The sequence below is a fragment of the Gobio gobio genome (assembly GCF_949357685.1).
Source record: "Gobio gobio genome assembly, chromosome: 10".
NCBI classification, from domain to species: domain Eukaryota; kingdom Metazoa; phylum Chordata; class Actinopteri; order Cypriniformes; family Gobionidae; genus Gobio; species Gobio gobio.
In genome coordinates this window covers 39,231,062-39,246,495 of record NC_137116.1, presented here as the reverse complement: position 1 = coordinate 39,246,495, position 15,434 = coordinate 39,231,062, and the positions used below count along the sequence as shown (strand labels likewise).

Below are 15,434 nucleotides of genomic sequence, written 5' to 3'. Positions count from 1 at the left end.
TGATCTGAACGCCTCTGATTATGAGACATTGCATTCATAAACTCAATAGAAACACGTGTGAGTGGTTATAATGCGCAACGCGATTATAACAGATGGCTTTTGAGAAGACTATTATAAGTTCAACAGCCAGAGTGACTAGTGTGCAGCCGAAATAACGTTACACCCGCAAATGGCGGTTGTTAATGTCAAGCCCTGATTATTATCCCTTAAATGTTAGTCTTGACTAAATTTGTTCGTTCGCTTCACGTTATTATTTCCCAGATGTAGTTTTGGTATTGAGGTCAAAGTCCACTTGCCGTTCGTAGTTTTGAAGTGTTTCCCCTATTACAGTGACTTTCTTCTGGCATGTTCTGCAGACAGGGTGACCATCTTAGATTAAGTTTCCCTCAGGACTTTTGTAAAAGCCAAAATATGACCACACCTCAGATTTGGTCCTTTTAGAGGCTGAACAATCCCCAGAAGTGCTGTCACTGCCTTCTGCCATTTCTTATCATTCAAAAAACAGCGGTGCTGCGCCTGACTGACGCTGACTACACAGGATTTACCGCGAGTTTTCACAACCGTGATAATCACACGCGGTTTTAATGATAATAAAATTTTATACGATATTACTAACCGTCACAAAATTTTATCGTGGTTTATCGTGAAACCGGTAATCGTTTCATCCCTAGCAAGTACCAAGCAGGACAGAAATGAAAGTAGTAAACGAAACTGACCTCCTGCATACATGACGGCCAGCATGATTGATGAGATCCATGACACTTGGCTGCTGGTGGCATTGAAGATCACCTCAATCTCTTTGAAGAACACCGTAATGGATTTTGGGAAGGCATAGGAGAAGCCAATGCTGATAAAGGCCCCTACCACCACTGCCCAGCCCCAGCCGCCCTCGGGAGGAGTGTAGCCCATCGGCCCTCCTGTCGCTGGCGGCATCCTTACACGCACACACGGATGAGGATGATGACGAAGAAGAGAAGAGTCAGTTGAGCTTCAAGAGCACTGGATCAGTCTGTGAGGAGAGAAAGAGGATTTAGAGAGGAACGCACACAAACATAGACTAAAATAAGATGATTCACATGGCAGATCTCAACCCTAACCCTGTGAACTGTGTCAGACGCTGTTCTAGATCACGCTGGACAAGGTCCAATTCAGGGAAAGTTATCCACGCGGACAGAGCAAGAGTACAGCATGTGAATGAACAAAGCGTGAACAAAAACACTGTGTAAACAGCTTGTTGTTTGAGTGTAACTGCTATAGTCAGTTACTCTTTAACAGAGCTGATGTCAAAACACACAAACATACGAGAACTGGAAACATCAAACGTCCTTCCCACCGCAGGTATCTCTGAGTACAGAGATGTTGGCTCAGATGCCTTCACACACAAACGGTCATTGCCTCCCAGGCTTCAGAGCACAGAATAGGTTTATTTGAGCGTAAAAAGTCATGGTCTAGGCTGGTATGTGTGCTTGGGGAGGTGAAGGCTAAATCACTAGCAGGGCCTCAGATAGGAGGAGGGGGTCATAGAGAGGATAAAACAGATGGGGTAACGAGTCCCATTTTAATGAAGTCCTCTCTTTGTTGCTTCAGACAGAACTTACCCACCTGAGCACTCAAATAGTTGCCATGATGCAACTACTGTGAGATAATGTGTGGGGCCACATAAATATTTCAGGGGCTACTAGGGGCAGCGCTGTTTTACTTGGTCAAAACAATCATACTATGTTAACGTTACCCTGTGCGTTCACACTGCAGTAAGCTAGATCAATATTAGAATCATATTACTAAAAGCTGGATGACTTATGTTGCTAAAAGTCATGCAATTCATTTTAAAACATTGTTTGGTGGAGAAAATGCTGCATTACTGTTATTACAAATAAAGCTCTTTCTGATTATGCTATGTTAGCCATAGTGTTGTCTAATTTATGACTGACTTTCATCTGTGGAAAATAATAGATGACATTTTTAGTGATGCACCGATCATGATTTTACATGGCCGATTCCGATACCGATTTTTTTTAATCAAATAATGATAAAAAAATCAAATAATGTTTAGTGCAACGAAAAAAAACTAAGATGCTACAGCAGGTGCTTTTTAAATCAAATGAAGTCAATGTAATTTTAAGGTAAAATAAAAATGATCATCCTATACAGAACTGATAGTATTTCATTTCAAAAGTGCATGCATGTTTTTCTTTACAAAAATAAGTATTTCGGCTTTGTCACAAGTTAGTCTGTTTCGTTCTCAACCGATCCAACACGTGAGAAGCTGAGCTGAACAAACGTTCACTGCAGGGCGCGGAGAGGTAAGCTCGTGCAGGAAAGCGGCTCTTCATTCCCTTCAGCGTATCTCGTCTCTTCCCTCAGTTCTCCAGTTTCCGTTTGTAACACACAAGTGACATGTTCCCGAATGATTGCGATATAGGCGTATGTGCACACGGGCACACTTTTGGAAAAATCAGCAGAAAAATACAAAGAAAACCGTCCGGTTCCGATTTTTGGCCGGTCAACCGGTGCATCCCTAGATATTTTGAAGAATGTTGGTTATCAAACAGTGTCTGTTTCCATAGACTTCCACTGTATTCTATGTCCATATATTGGAAGTCAGTGGGAAACCAAACGGTATAGATGTTAGATCTGAGCAACCATGACAATGTAGTTTCATTCTATGTTAAAACCGGTTTAAGAAAAAGGTCATATGGTATTTACAGAATCATGAGAATTGTCAAGGCCTGCTGATGCATGTCTGAAGAAACCAAAAGCATGAGTGTGTACAGTACACTCCTGCGTCCTGCCATTCAAAGGATGAAGGAGAGATTTGGCAGTTTTAGCTAATTGTCGGGTAACTGAAATCTAATGCGGTGAGCAGGGTTTTTTAGCATAAAAAGCGCAGTGAGGGTTGTTTTTCAAGATAAAAGCTGTCACTAACAAATACATGATTATTTGCCAAACATTCAAGAGGGTTGAACTGAGACTAACTGTTTCTGCATGTTAAGCCAATACAAATATGAGAGATAGCAAAATTAAGACAACTTTCCATTTCAAAAGTGGTCGCACATTTTGTCCTAGTGGGGAACGGCTCCTGTCATTCTGCCACTAGACACAACTAAGACCTCTAATCTCGAATAGCCAAACTTTAGACAAGGAACAAAGCCTGGTTCACACAGCAGAGAATGACCAGACGATGCTTACAAAAAACGCCTGACCGACATCTAAATTGACCAACCACTTGCCACTTGCCAACCACTTATATACCCTTTATGGCACGTCTCTCTTCTAACATTATTGCACATGTTATACACAGGAGAGACGCCGAGACATCCAAGCAGCTGTTCGATCTTTAAGTATTAGGACACATATTACATCACTGCCAATACTGAAATCCAGAAAACTCATGTTCTGAGAAAGAAACTCCTGCTAAACTCAACGTTTCTAAAGAGCATCTTTCACTGGCGCCCATAATAAAGTCCTTACAGGCTCTCACAAATATTTACACAACACAACTTCTGCCTCGCCAAATCTTAAATTACAACCCAAAAAAAGCATAAGCACACACACAAAACAATTCCTATGAGAAATACCAGACAGCTCACTGAAGGGGAAACAGAGCCACAATAAATGCTTGAGAAATTTACTTGGATGCCCAGTTGCTTTTTCAGTCATGTGCAATGGGCTAATGAAGACCATCACATGTCGACAAAACCTCAGAGTTTGAAAACATCCGTAGGCTTGAGCACTTTAAAGTGCTGATCTGTTTCCTAACAGACTCCAAAGAAACCTGTGAGGGACAAAAACCCCAGCAGAATACCAGATCAGCTGGAGCCAGGTCAACTCATACATAAGACTTGTGCATTCCTGCCCACTGGTTCTTTTAATACTCTGGAAAAAATGTATGCATTTAATCCTACTGAAATCTGGTACAGGAAAAAGTAAGGTGTGTGTGTGTGTAATATATAAAATAAGCGTTTTTGTTTTCCGCTGACTTTGCATATGCCCTCATAAGGGCAGTGTAGCTTAACTGCCATAGAGTTATTTATAAATCATTAATAAAGTGTATGACAACCTTGCAAAAACAAATAAGCAAAGATTAATATTTCTGGTTACTACAGAACCACTATGCTGCAATACTCAGAGGTCAAAAATGATTTAAAATCAGCGTTATTACAACATCTATACAATGTATGCACCCATTGCAGAGATCATTTCAGTTTAAAACTGCATGTTTTAAACTCTGATCAGTTGAATCAGTTGAGGGTTCCTTTCAAGAAACATGAATACCAGGCTAATCTTAAATAGCCTGTAAACTCCCAGAATGCTTCAGTATGGCCCAATTAAACCATGAAGAGGCTCTTTCCCCCTGAGATTGCAGTGTTGGACAGGCTGCTGGTTCAGCGGTCTCCTGAGAGTTTGTGGATGTGCTGAACTGCTCTCCATAATAGATCTGTGTGTATATCAGTCAGACTCTCGACAGAAGAGGTTATGGCCTAATATTTCTCGACTGGGAGCTGCAGGATACGGACCAGTCAAATGTTGAGAGATGATGGTCTTGTGCTTTTTTACAAGAGATCAGCACTAAAAGGAAGCGTATGTCCATTATTAACCTCTTAGTGTATAGGTCATGTGTGGCGTTTAAATCTAAACAAGGCTCGAAATTGCGACCATTTTGGTCGCATATGCGCCCGAAATTTAATCTGTGCAACCTCAAAATATATTTGGGAACATTTGTGCGAGTGCAAATAAATGTTGAGGTGCGACCGGTTTTCATTTCTCAACAAAACACTAATTACGGCACAGTATGTGCCTGATGTGAGCTGATCCACCGTTCTATCACATAATTGATTAAACTTCATCTTCACACTCTTAACTTTAAAGCAGACTTTAGGTTGAACTAATATTAGCTTTCAATCTCTCCCTTTCACTACACTCCGCTGTCACATGACAGAGAGCTGACTAGCACGCAAAATATAAAGAGCTGAATAGAGAAAGGGGCAAGTGAAAAGAGAACGAGTAGCCTAAAACTCTCAATAAACGTCAATAGCAAAAAATAACCAGGGAATCACCAAAACGCATGAATGATTCTGATTGTGTGGTGATTGGTGGTGTATAATATGTAAAAAATTATATATATATCAATATATATATTTTTTTCAGATAAGCAAATCAACTTTTTATTCTGACAATTAAATGACCGATTTCCTTGCACATGACACACACGTTTAAAGATCAAATAATATAATACATAAACATTTAGTTGTGGTGCTCGTAAATTTTTGCTGGTGCTCCTAACTTTTTGAAGTTGGCCCTATCATTCATCTCATCTCTCCTTACTCCCATCATCAAGTGAAATCTGACTCCTGCTGCACTGTTCTGCGACTCTGCAGCTCATGCTGTATGGAGCAGACACTTTCAGTTTATAATTGTAACATACATTGTCCAACTGAACTAATTGTTTTTCATTTATAAAAAAAGCGAAACGACAGTGCCGTGGTAGGCAAATAATGTAATTGTGTACAGCCAAGCACTGTGTAACCCCAACTACCGCAGCAAGCCTAATAATAACTAGACAATTAGTTAAAAATAAGAACTCTGGTAATTAATCTGTCAAGAACTCAAGTATACAAAAAAGACCCTAGTTTTTATGGCTTAACAGTTAAACCAGTCTGAAAGAAATATCATTTCCTACGCTGTCCCTGATACATAATCTCCATTTTTTACCCAGGTTACATTTAGTCTACCTGCCAAATGGTTCTTCACATAAGTTTGTAGGACTGGATGTTCATGTACACAGTCCTCTCTGGCACTGACCCAAACAGATCACTACGAATAAAACCATCATAAAACCTAAAACTTTATTTGTGACCCTGGACCACAAAACATAAGTCATATGTTGCACAGGTATATTTGTGGCAATAGCCAACAATACATTGTATGGCTCAAAATTATTTTCTTTTATGCCAAAAATCATTAGGATATTAGTAAATATATAATTTTTTTTATTATTATTAGTAATATGCGTTGCTAAGGACTTCATTTGGACAACTTTAAAGGGGATTTTCTCAATATTTAGACTTTTTTACACCCTCAGATTCCAGATTTTCATAAAGTTGTATCTCAGCCAAATATTGTCCTATCCTAACAAACCATACATCAATGAAAATAATATCCTATCCTAACAAACCATACATCAATGGAAAGTGTATTTATTCAGCTTTCAGATGATGAATAAATCTCAATAAAAAAATTAAAAAAAAAACCCTTATGAATGGTTTTGTGGTCCAGAGTCACATATATGCTGGACATGAGTATGCATTTCTGAGATGCTCAAAATAATAACAAAATTCCAAGAATTCTAAATAGATTGCCTTACTGAATCTAAATAAACATTCAATTCAACCTCCATCAAAACATCTGTAAACACTGAATGCATATCCCTGTGGAATGTTTAAAAGACAACATTATTATTGCAGAAAGGCCAGCGACAGTGCACAATAAGAAATGGCCCGGTAGATTAAACAAGAGAAAAATGCAGTCACCCACTTAGAGACTATGAGATTTTAGATATAGCCAATAACAGCTGTCTAGACTATAGCTCTGAAAGCTAAAGACATCTGCTCAACCAGTTTACAGCTGACATTATAATGAGAGTCCTCAGCTAAGTTTAGAAGAATATACTATCAATATTGATGCATTAAGTATACACATTTTCTTTACTGACAAAATACTGAGATAGCGTTTTACATCTGCATAAATGTGGGGTAATACTGTATCCCATGATGCAATGTGCTCTATTTTACCTTTTAAATCGAGTGTGATGGATGACTGAGATGTTGCAATGTCTATGGCTCATTATATGACTCATGATTGGACTGCCCACAGTTAAGACATAATGCAAAAGCATAATTATTTTCAAGAAGCTAACTGGGAGTCCACTTGATACTTAGGAAAATTCAGTTTTTAATGTTGTTTATATGTCCATGTGGTGTTTTTAATATCAATTTTCACATGGTTTGTTTCAAAGCATAAGTAAACACCATTGCTGAGTATTTTCTCCATAAAACAGCAGTAAAAAAAAAGTGGTTTGAAATTGCCAACTACATCACAAACTACATTGTAACTAATCAGGCCAACGTGCGGGCAGGCTTTAGCATATCATCATTACTTTGCTGCGAAGCAGGGGTCTCAAGAGAAGCCAGGTTATCCCAGTATTTGTCTGTTGATATGAAAAATCGGGTACATTTAGCAATATAGCGGGTGAATTAGGCATATGATGTATATTACAATGTTATGATGAACTATATGCCTTTCTCCACTGACGTTCTAAGTCGTTCAAGGCATTTCTAAGGATATTGATTTTTAGAAGGCAGCTGTCTGACTCAGATGCCGTTAAATTATGTAACATTAGCACCTAACGTAGTCAAGCTGTGTGTGTGTGTGTGTCCAACGTTGTAAAGAGCCATTCATAAACCGCATTACCATTCTGATACATATTGACTTGTAGACGAGCCTGTATAATTCACTTCTTGTGAATCTTCCACACTTCTTTTGAATAAGTTTCTGGTTCAAACATATATGGCTGAATTAAACCAGTATTTCCACTTGCCATTGTGCAGCATTTACTACAGTAAAGTTGAGCAAGTGAATCTCTGAGCTGGTGTGAGTGAGTGGAGGTGGGATTAATTTGCATATCCTTGGCTCCACGTACACTAAATGAAGCAAGGGTGTAGAGCTACATTCAAGCTATTTTAAGGCATGAATAACATTTCTCGCATCATTTTTTTTAATAAAAATATGTATTTTTGGTGATAAAGTTGGGTTTTAAAGGATTAAAATTATTGACTACAGGGGGGGCTTTTAAAAACGGAGCAGGTAGTATACAATGTATATTGTGCAATACTAAAGCTTATCAGTTCATAAGTGGTGTAAACTTGAATTTAAATGATTAATGATCCCATTTCACCAAAGACAATAGACACATGACATCTGGCTGCACCTCAAAAGAAGGAAGTGATCGTTTCCTGAAACGTCTTGGTCTGGAAAATTTACAAGTGTTAATGTGTAGTCATTAACTGTCAAAAAGTCAAGGGGAAAAGTGTGATAAAATGCACGTATGCTTTGGAGTACAATCTTTTAGGTTAAAGACTTTATGTCAAAATTTCTTTGCAAATATATAACATATTCCATTGTATTGAACTTAACCAGTACGACTAAATGTCATTCCAAACCTGTATGACTGACTTTATTGGAATGCCCCAAAAGAAAGGGCAAAGGAGTGTTAAAGGTTCAGAAATTATATAAAAACGACATCGTGGAAGTATCACTATATTCAAAGTCTTCTGAAGGTATACTATAACCGAGTTGAACAGACTGAAATATAAAGTCTTTATTCAAGACAATCTTTTCTCCTTGGTGGGTTCATGAGAGAATGGATTCATTAATGTATTATTTATTGTAAGGCTTTATAATTTTCCATAATTTTATGGTACTTTTACATATTTTTTGAATCCTGAAAGCTTAACTCCATTAATTATAATTGCACGAAAAGAACAACCAGCACATTATTTATATTTCTCCTTTTGTTCTCCACATTATAGAAAGCCATATGGAACAATATGCAATGACACAACATGTAAACAACATTTTTTTGACTAAAAAAGACTATATATATTTTTTGCAACAGCCTTAAACCACTTCCTCTTCTTAAGAAATCTGATAGAGAACGCCCAACATCTGTGTGTCAGATAACAAGAGAATCACTCATGAAATCAATTCATTGCTGTAAAATGTGTGGCCTCTAGTCTGTTTTACAGTTCAGTGAAGCCAAAGGCCTTGTAAAATCTATCAGACTGATGGGATTTTTCACAATCCCTCTTCTCTCACTCTCAGCAAAGCAGCAAGGATAGTACTGAGTGACATATTTTATTTATCTATACACGCGACAAAAGTACACACACACAGCAGGTTATTTGCTTCTGAAAACAGACTGCTCAGTATAACGCCTGATGGAAATCTAATAGTGGACCCACAATCACTCATTCAAACAAAGAGCAGTTCTTATGACCCTGATCAATTATTAACGAGTGAAACAAGTAGCGCACGCACACACAGTAATGTATATAAGGAAACAATTTTCACAGGCACTTACACATACTCAAAGACATAAAAAGGACTGAGAGGTGGGCTTAAAAACTCCCCCAACGTTCATTGGTTTCTGACTGATATATGCAACATCTGTCTCCACAGGGCTCCGATGAGGAAACATTGGGCTAACGCACACTAAACGTTTACATGTGAGGAGAGGCTGCGAGAGCGTTCACTTCCACTCAGAGTTAAAGCAGTAAATCATCCCAAATATGTAAATTCCATTGACAATGGCAATACAAGGGGACTGAAGCTTTCAAGAAAAGCTCTAAAAAGTATCCTAAATGTAGTCAATATATGAAACGTGCTATACTTGCTATAGTCTATACGTTTTCTTAAACCATACAATAACTTTGTGTGAGGAAAAAAACGAAATTCATTCTACTACACTGAAGGAAGGAAAACGAATCAATGAGTGAGTTGAGCTCAAGAATCAGACCAATTTGTAAAAGAATCATTCATTCATTGTCAAGTTATTTTTGAAGTTCCTCTACATTGTTCTAACATGTAGAGCCAAATAATAAAATAAATGTTCTCCTATAGGTCTGCATAAGAATAAAGCAGGTTTGCAAATCTCTTTAATCCTAGTGAAAAATAAATATGCTAAGAATACTTGAAGCCAGACTTCTTATCAGTATACTTAGAGACTAATGAGGAGTGGAAGAGACTAGGAGTGTGTTAATGATTAGTTAACTTGATGTTTGTTATTTTGGAACAACTCATTTTGTACTAAGTATATTTTAGTAGTAGTAAAGCTTAATTTTAAGTGTATTTATACTTGTATGTGCAAATGGGACAACTTCAAGTATACTTTTAAGTATATGCCTGTGTAGGGCCTAATTACATGCTTGGTCAGTGTTGTTAAACTGTACTTTATTTGTGTTATAATTACATTACAAATGTATTATGAGTGTCTTCAAAACACATAAGCAATATTCCATGAATATATTATTATACGGGTAATAGTATATGCTCATTAATACCTTTGGCTAATTCCAAATACTAAAAATTGCACTTTGTATTCAATAACAATATACTTTTATTGTGTGTACTTTTATACTGTTATTACTTAGCTATACTTTATACAATATTACACTGTGAACATCTTACTAAACAGTATTTCCTTGAATGCATTTGTTTTCAAGGCCATTCAAATAAATAAAAATGTAACGACATCACTAATGAAGAGACATACTTCATTAACAAGTCCAACGGTTTTATTTAAACTTCACATGGTTTCAGCAAAATTCAACAAAATTAACTTGCCATGTTTTTCATTAAAAGAACAATTAAAGATTTATAAAAAAATATATAATAATAAAAAACAACAACAACAGTATTAGACCAACGGCAACACTGACCCCATATACACATATACAAATTACACATTATGTTCCATTTTCTGATGAACTGCACATTACTACATTTGTGTCTGATGGCCGTTAACACATCAGAGGCAGTTGACTGCAGAAACTCGTGAAGAACAGCATCTGCTAACAAAATATACAAGAGATAATGTCAGACTTCATATGTTCATACAACTATTTCTTCAGTTTACATTTGTCTGTTTAAATCCTGTATTGAATCAATATTATTTTTGAACAGTAAATGAGGATTAGCAGTAGGGAATTGTATCAGTACAGCATGTCGGGCCGGTTTGACCAATCAGACGAACAGGGGGTTTTAGTGCCGCCTACATGTGCCATAAACCATTACCAAAAAGGAGATATCAAGCTGAAACATTGAGTTTTTATTTGTCAGACTGAATAGAATAATTTAATAATCAGATAGGTGAAATAACAGGTAGGCTACAATCCACACTTACCTCCATATAGCAGGACTTTTTCTCTGGTTCTTTTCGGGTCGTGTAGGCCATTTTATTCTGAGCCAGTTATCGTCACCATCAAGGCTGCGATGTCACTTGATTGAACTGGTCCGAATTCCCAAGAATGAGCGATGTATTTTCCGCTTTCAATGTTCAAGGTACCATAGAACGCATTGATATACAATATTTTAAATTGTTCTCTGATACCTACAGAAGGTATGTGGCTTAGGTAAGGGCAAAAATTCTCCAGATATGGCTTTACATGTCCATTTACAACCTTAGGATTTATCTCTAGAATGAAATGGGCTGTTATTACCTTATTTGGAAGGGTCATGAATAATAATGTTGAGCCTTGTTTCACAGCAAGGCTCATTTCATTAGCTCACACAACTGACTTACCGCACTAAACAAGCTTACAATTAATAATAGTACACAATTAATCTGTACTTATAACGCAGCACATATGCACTTAATGATAAGTGCAGTTATTCAGCAAACACAATTGCAAATAGTCGAGAGATCCATGCTTGGATTTATTACAGTTCCTCACTGAGAAGTGAGTCGTGACAGAACACAGACCGACTGAATGACACTTTAATTTTGGTCAAGTTTTTATTTTTTAAACTAGATTTTAGTCTCGTCTTTAACACAGAGCAGGTTGCATGCCAGGATCGCTTCATTGTAGTGAAACGAAAGGCACCTTCATTAGCCGCTTCGCTATCTGTGTACAAAATGGGCCGGGAAGAGGGCGGACTCCGTATATTGCTCAGGGGCGGTCATATTCAAGTAACTAGCTAGTAACGTCAAATCCGGCAACAAATTCAAACAGGTCACCGAATGACACATTTTCAAACAAGCATGTTTTCTTTTCAGCTTTTCTGAGCAGGCAAAAAAAAAAAACTAAATGCAAAAAAAGTGAAAGTACTTCGGCATTGTACTTTACCTGCAAACCTCTTGTGAGGGAGCGAGGGAGGGAGAATCAAACAGGTACCATCAGCAGTTTTAATTGGCTGTAGACAGTGCCAAACAAAAACTGATTGAAGAAAACTGATGAAGTTGAAGAGACCTGTAGATTTTAACTGTGCTGTTGGTGTTGTTTATTATAGATTTGTGTGTATAATTTCTAAAACGATTCTTCTCTGCAAGTGTAAACTTATTAAACATACTTAAAATCACAATTACAGTAGCCAATTGTACACTGCATATATTTAAAAACGGGCTTTTAACGCATACATTTTAACACTTTCTAAAAGGAACGCCCTAATTATAAAGTGAATTGCATGAATATGTAAACTCAAATTGAACTTTAAATGTACTACAACTTCAGAATAATAAATAATGTATATTTAAAATATACTTTTAGGGCATTGTTACAATGACAATTTTGAGCATACCTAAATATATATATTTAAAGTAGATTCACCAAGCATATTTTTTAAAATATATTTTTAGAACATACACAAAATTGCAATTATTAGTTAATTAAAGTGTGATAAATGTTGTATTGTGAAAATAGGTAATAGCATGATGCTAATGTACTTTTTATACATTTAAAAATGTTACAACTTTTTTTATATATATATTTTGCAATGTACTATAGTAAGGGAATATATATTTGAAATACAATAAAGCATACTTTTCACCAGGGAGGTTATGGGTTCGCAACCAGGGGGCTTCAGCAAACTTACTTAAAATTATATAAAATAAGACAAAATGAGCTTTAAAGTAGATAAATTATTAAAATCAAGATATTTATTGTAATTAACTCCCTATCTTTCTTTGAAGAACCAGGAATACCATGGTCTTGGAGAACCGTGATATACAAGTGTGATTTCTAGACCTGTACAATTCATGTAAATAATAAAATCTCAGGCAATTTTATAATGAATACATTTTACAATATGCCAAGCTCTAAAATATTTAATGGGTAGCCGTAGAAATTGTGATAAGGTTACACATAAAAGGTGCATCTAACAGAATTAACATTTACCACCAAGAGAACAGTGGAACAGCCAATGGACCAACACAAAGACATTCACACCTCACCTTGTACTTCATTCTCTTTCAAATTTCCTTGTATTGTCAAACTTCATTCCACTCAATAAATAGATGGTGAGAAAAGAATGTCTTCAAGCTCATCTTTCCCCCTCTTCATTTCATCTTTCATCAAACCACAACCTTTAAGTTACACAAAACGCTATATACCGCTGACATGACTGAATGTCACAACCATAGACTGTCTCTGTGCACTCAAAGAGTGGACGCAGTCAAAATCTCTGACATGCAACAGTGAGTTTGCTGCATTCATAACCAGCCAACAATAGAATGTCCTCTTTGTTATAACCAATTGTCCCCTCATACAGGGCACATAAACTCACACACAAACCACCACTATAAGCCTTTAAACATAGACCTGCCAAATTACCATAGACTGACACTATAATTAGCAACAAACTATACCTGTAAAGAAATATAACAAACAATAAACAATACCTGCAAGGAAACATAATATCCATCACTGTGTGCTTGATGGTGACAGTTTGGCATCCTGCAAAAATCAATTCAATTGTGTGCTCTTGATTGGTCTTGTGACCCTATTGCTGAACCCGTTTCTCTCCCTTCCACAACCTCAACATTTGCCCTTGTGTGAACCTCAAACACATAATGGACTTAAGCAAACATTACAGCAAAACATTACAGACGTTGTTTCATTGATGGGAGATTATGGTTACACCCTCAACCTGGGTCAAGTTGACAATTAAATTGCATCAGAAGTCTTCTGGAATTCATTACTACTGAAATAATTTCGAGTTGCTCTTTTTTGTTTAGTAATGATAGTGTGTGCATCTTATGCCTGAATTCGTTTTTCAAAGAGACACGATAAAGTCATATCAGGTTTCTATAAAGTACCACACACAGAGTCCAGAATGGCACCATTTGTGCCATTTTAACAGTCTGACTTCACTGACGTCGCTCTAGCAACCGTTGTACTTCTCCATGCTAGTCCTAAATTTGATTCAGTCTGAGGTGACTTGGTGACCTAGCTTGCACCATTGATGATACCAATAAGATTATGATGAAACAGATGTTGAAACTTTCCCCTGCAATAAAAAGCTGATAAACTAAAGTTCTCAAAGAGAATCTGATGTGACAATGGACAATATGAATCTGGCTTTCATACAGTTTATACAGTTAGCATTTTGACCAAAAATATGAGTGGAGTTGTTATTTCAAAGTGTCAGTTTCCTCTACTAAGCGGGTTTCTATAGAAACTTTTATAAAAGTCCTCTTCTAAAAGAACTGCTTGGTGATATTGGTTGAGAAGAAATACACAAACCGGCCAATTACTCTGAAAATTAAGCTACTCAAGTCTCAAAACCTGGTGATGCCTGCCTAGAGAGCATCTAAAGGCATCGTTTAAAACACGGCACTTGTCTATGATGCTCAAAAACGTATCTAGTAGGCATCTTATCAGGATTTGATCAAGCCTAAAACTAAACGATTAAGTGACTGAGTGAAAACACAAAAGCAATCTTCAAATAACTATCAATAAGATAAAACAAGTTATACAATGGAAAAGATGCCGTTTTTTCACCCACATCCTTCATTGCGCACGTGAGCGCGTGACACGCGTGCGTGGCGATGAACTCAAAAGACGAGAGAAGCGAACGTGATAAAGGAGACCTACTTCTTGGTCTGTAAGAGCAGGGTCTGTTGGTGTGTATGTTGTTGGAGGGTCACAAACCCCCTTTTCACGGAGCAGCCCATCTTAAATGGGCACAATATTTCAACCTTCAGGTCTGCGACTCCGCGAAAGAATCACAAAGAGAATGCGCTAGCACCCTCCAGAGTTTAGGTTAATTCATTGTGTTCTTCTAAAGCTCAAGATGGACCTTTAAATGGACCCCCTCTATCTCTCCAGCAGGACCATGTAAGTTAATCCACCGCCTGTAAATACACCCGTGAAACACATACCTGCGCGTTTCATTCACCAACTCCGGTTGCAAGTGTGCGATATCCTTCTGCGGTGCGAGGTCCTGGTTCACCGTGCAGCTCAGCAGCATGAAGAGCTATGAATGGCTCCGTGGATATGTGGTGTGACTTTCCCGTGTTGGCTCGACTGTGATATAAACCTGCGCATGCGCATAACTTACAGCACGGCCCCGCGAGCGTTATGTGGTGCAATAGTCTCCAGTTACAAGGACATTAGGATTTATGATGACTTTGAACGTGATGTTAAAACTTCACCGGGACCCTTTGAAGCCAATGCTTTATGTAATTTACAAACCCATTGCCGTTTAAATGAACGAGGAATGCGTGATTAAAAAAAAAAACAGGAAGTAAAAGTTAAACTTAAGTTGTGCCCAACACTGAAACGTGTTGAAAAGTAGGGTCTCGTTTTAAAATAAAATATCGAAACGTTCTTAAACCAGATATATTCAGTTCAGAATAAAAAAAACGTAATAAGATTTTC

General features: G+C 37.3%; 1 protein-coding gene across 1 annotated transcript in view; it reads right to left on the bottom strand.

The window, feature by feature from the left end:
- The window catches only part of slc16a1b (solute carrier family 16 member 1b), a 39,520-nt gene extending 24,431 nt beyond the window's left edge, over positions 1-15,089 (bottom strand). The window contains exons 1-2 of the mRNA XM_079827207.1: positions 14,936-15,089; positions 717-1,009 (exon numbers count right to left, since the gene is read on the bottom strand). Coding sequence (XP_079683333.1) covers positions 717-933 — 217 coding nt within the window. The 5' untranslated portion in view covers positions 934-1,009; positions 14,936-15,089. The remainder of the gene's footprint in view (positions 1-716; positions 1,010-14,935) is intronic.
- Positions 15,090-15,434: the final 345 nt, after the last annotated feature.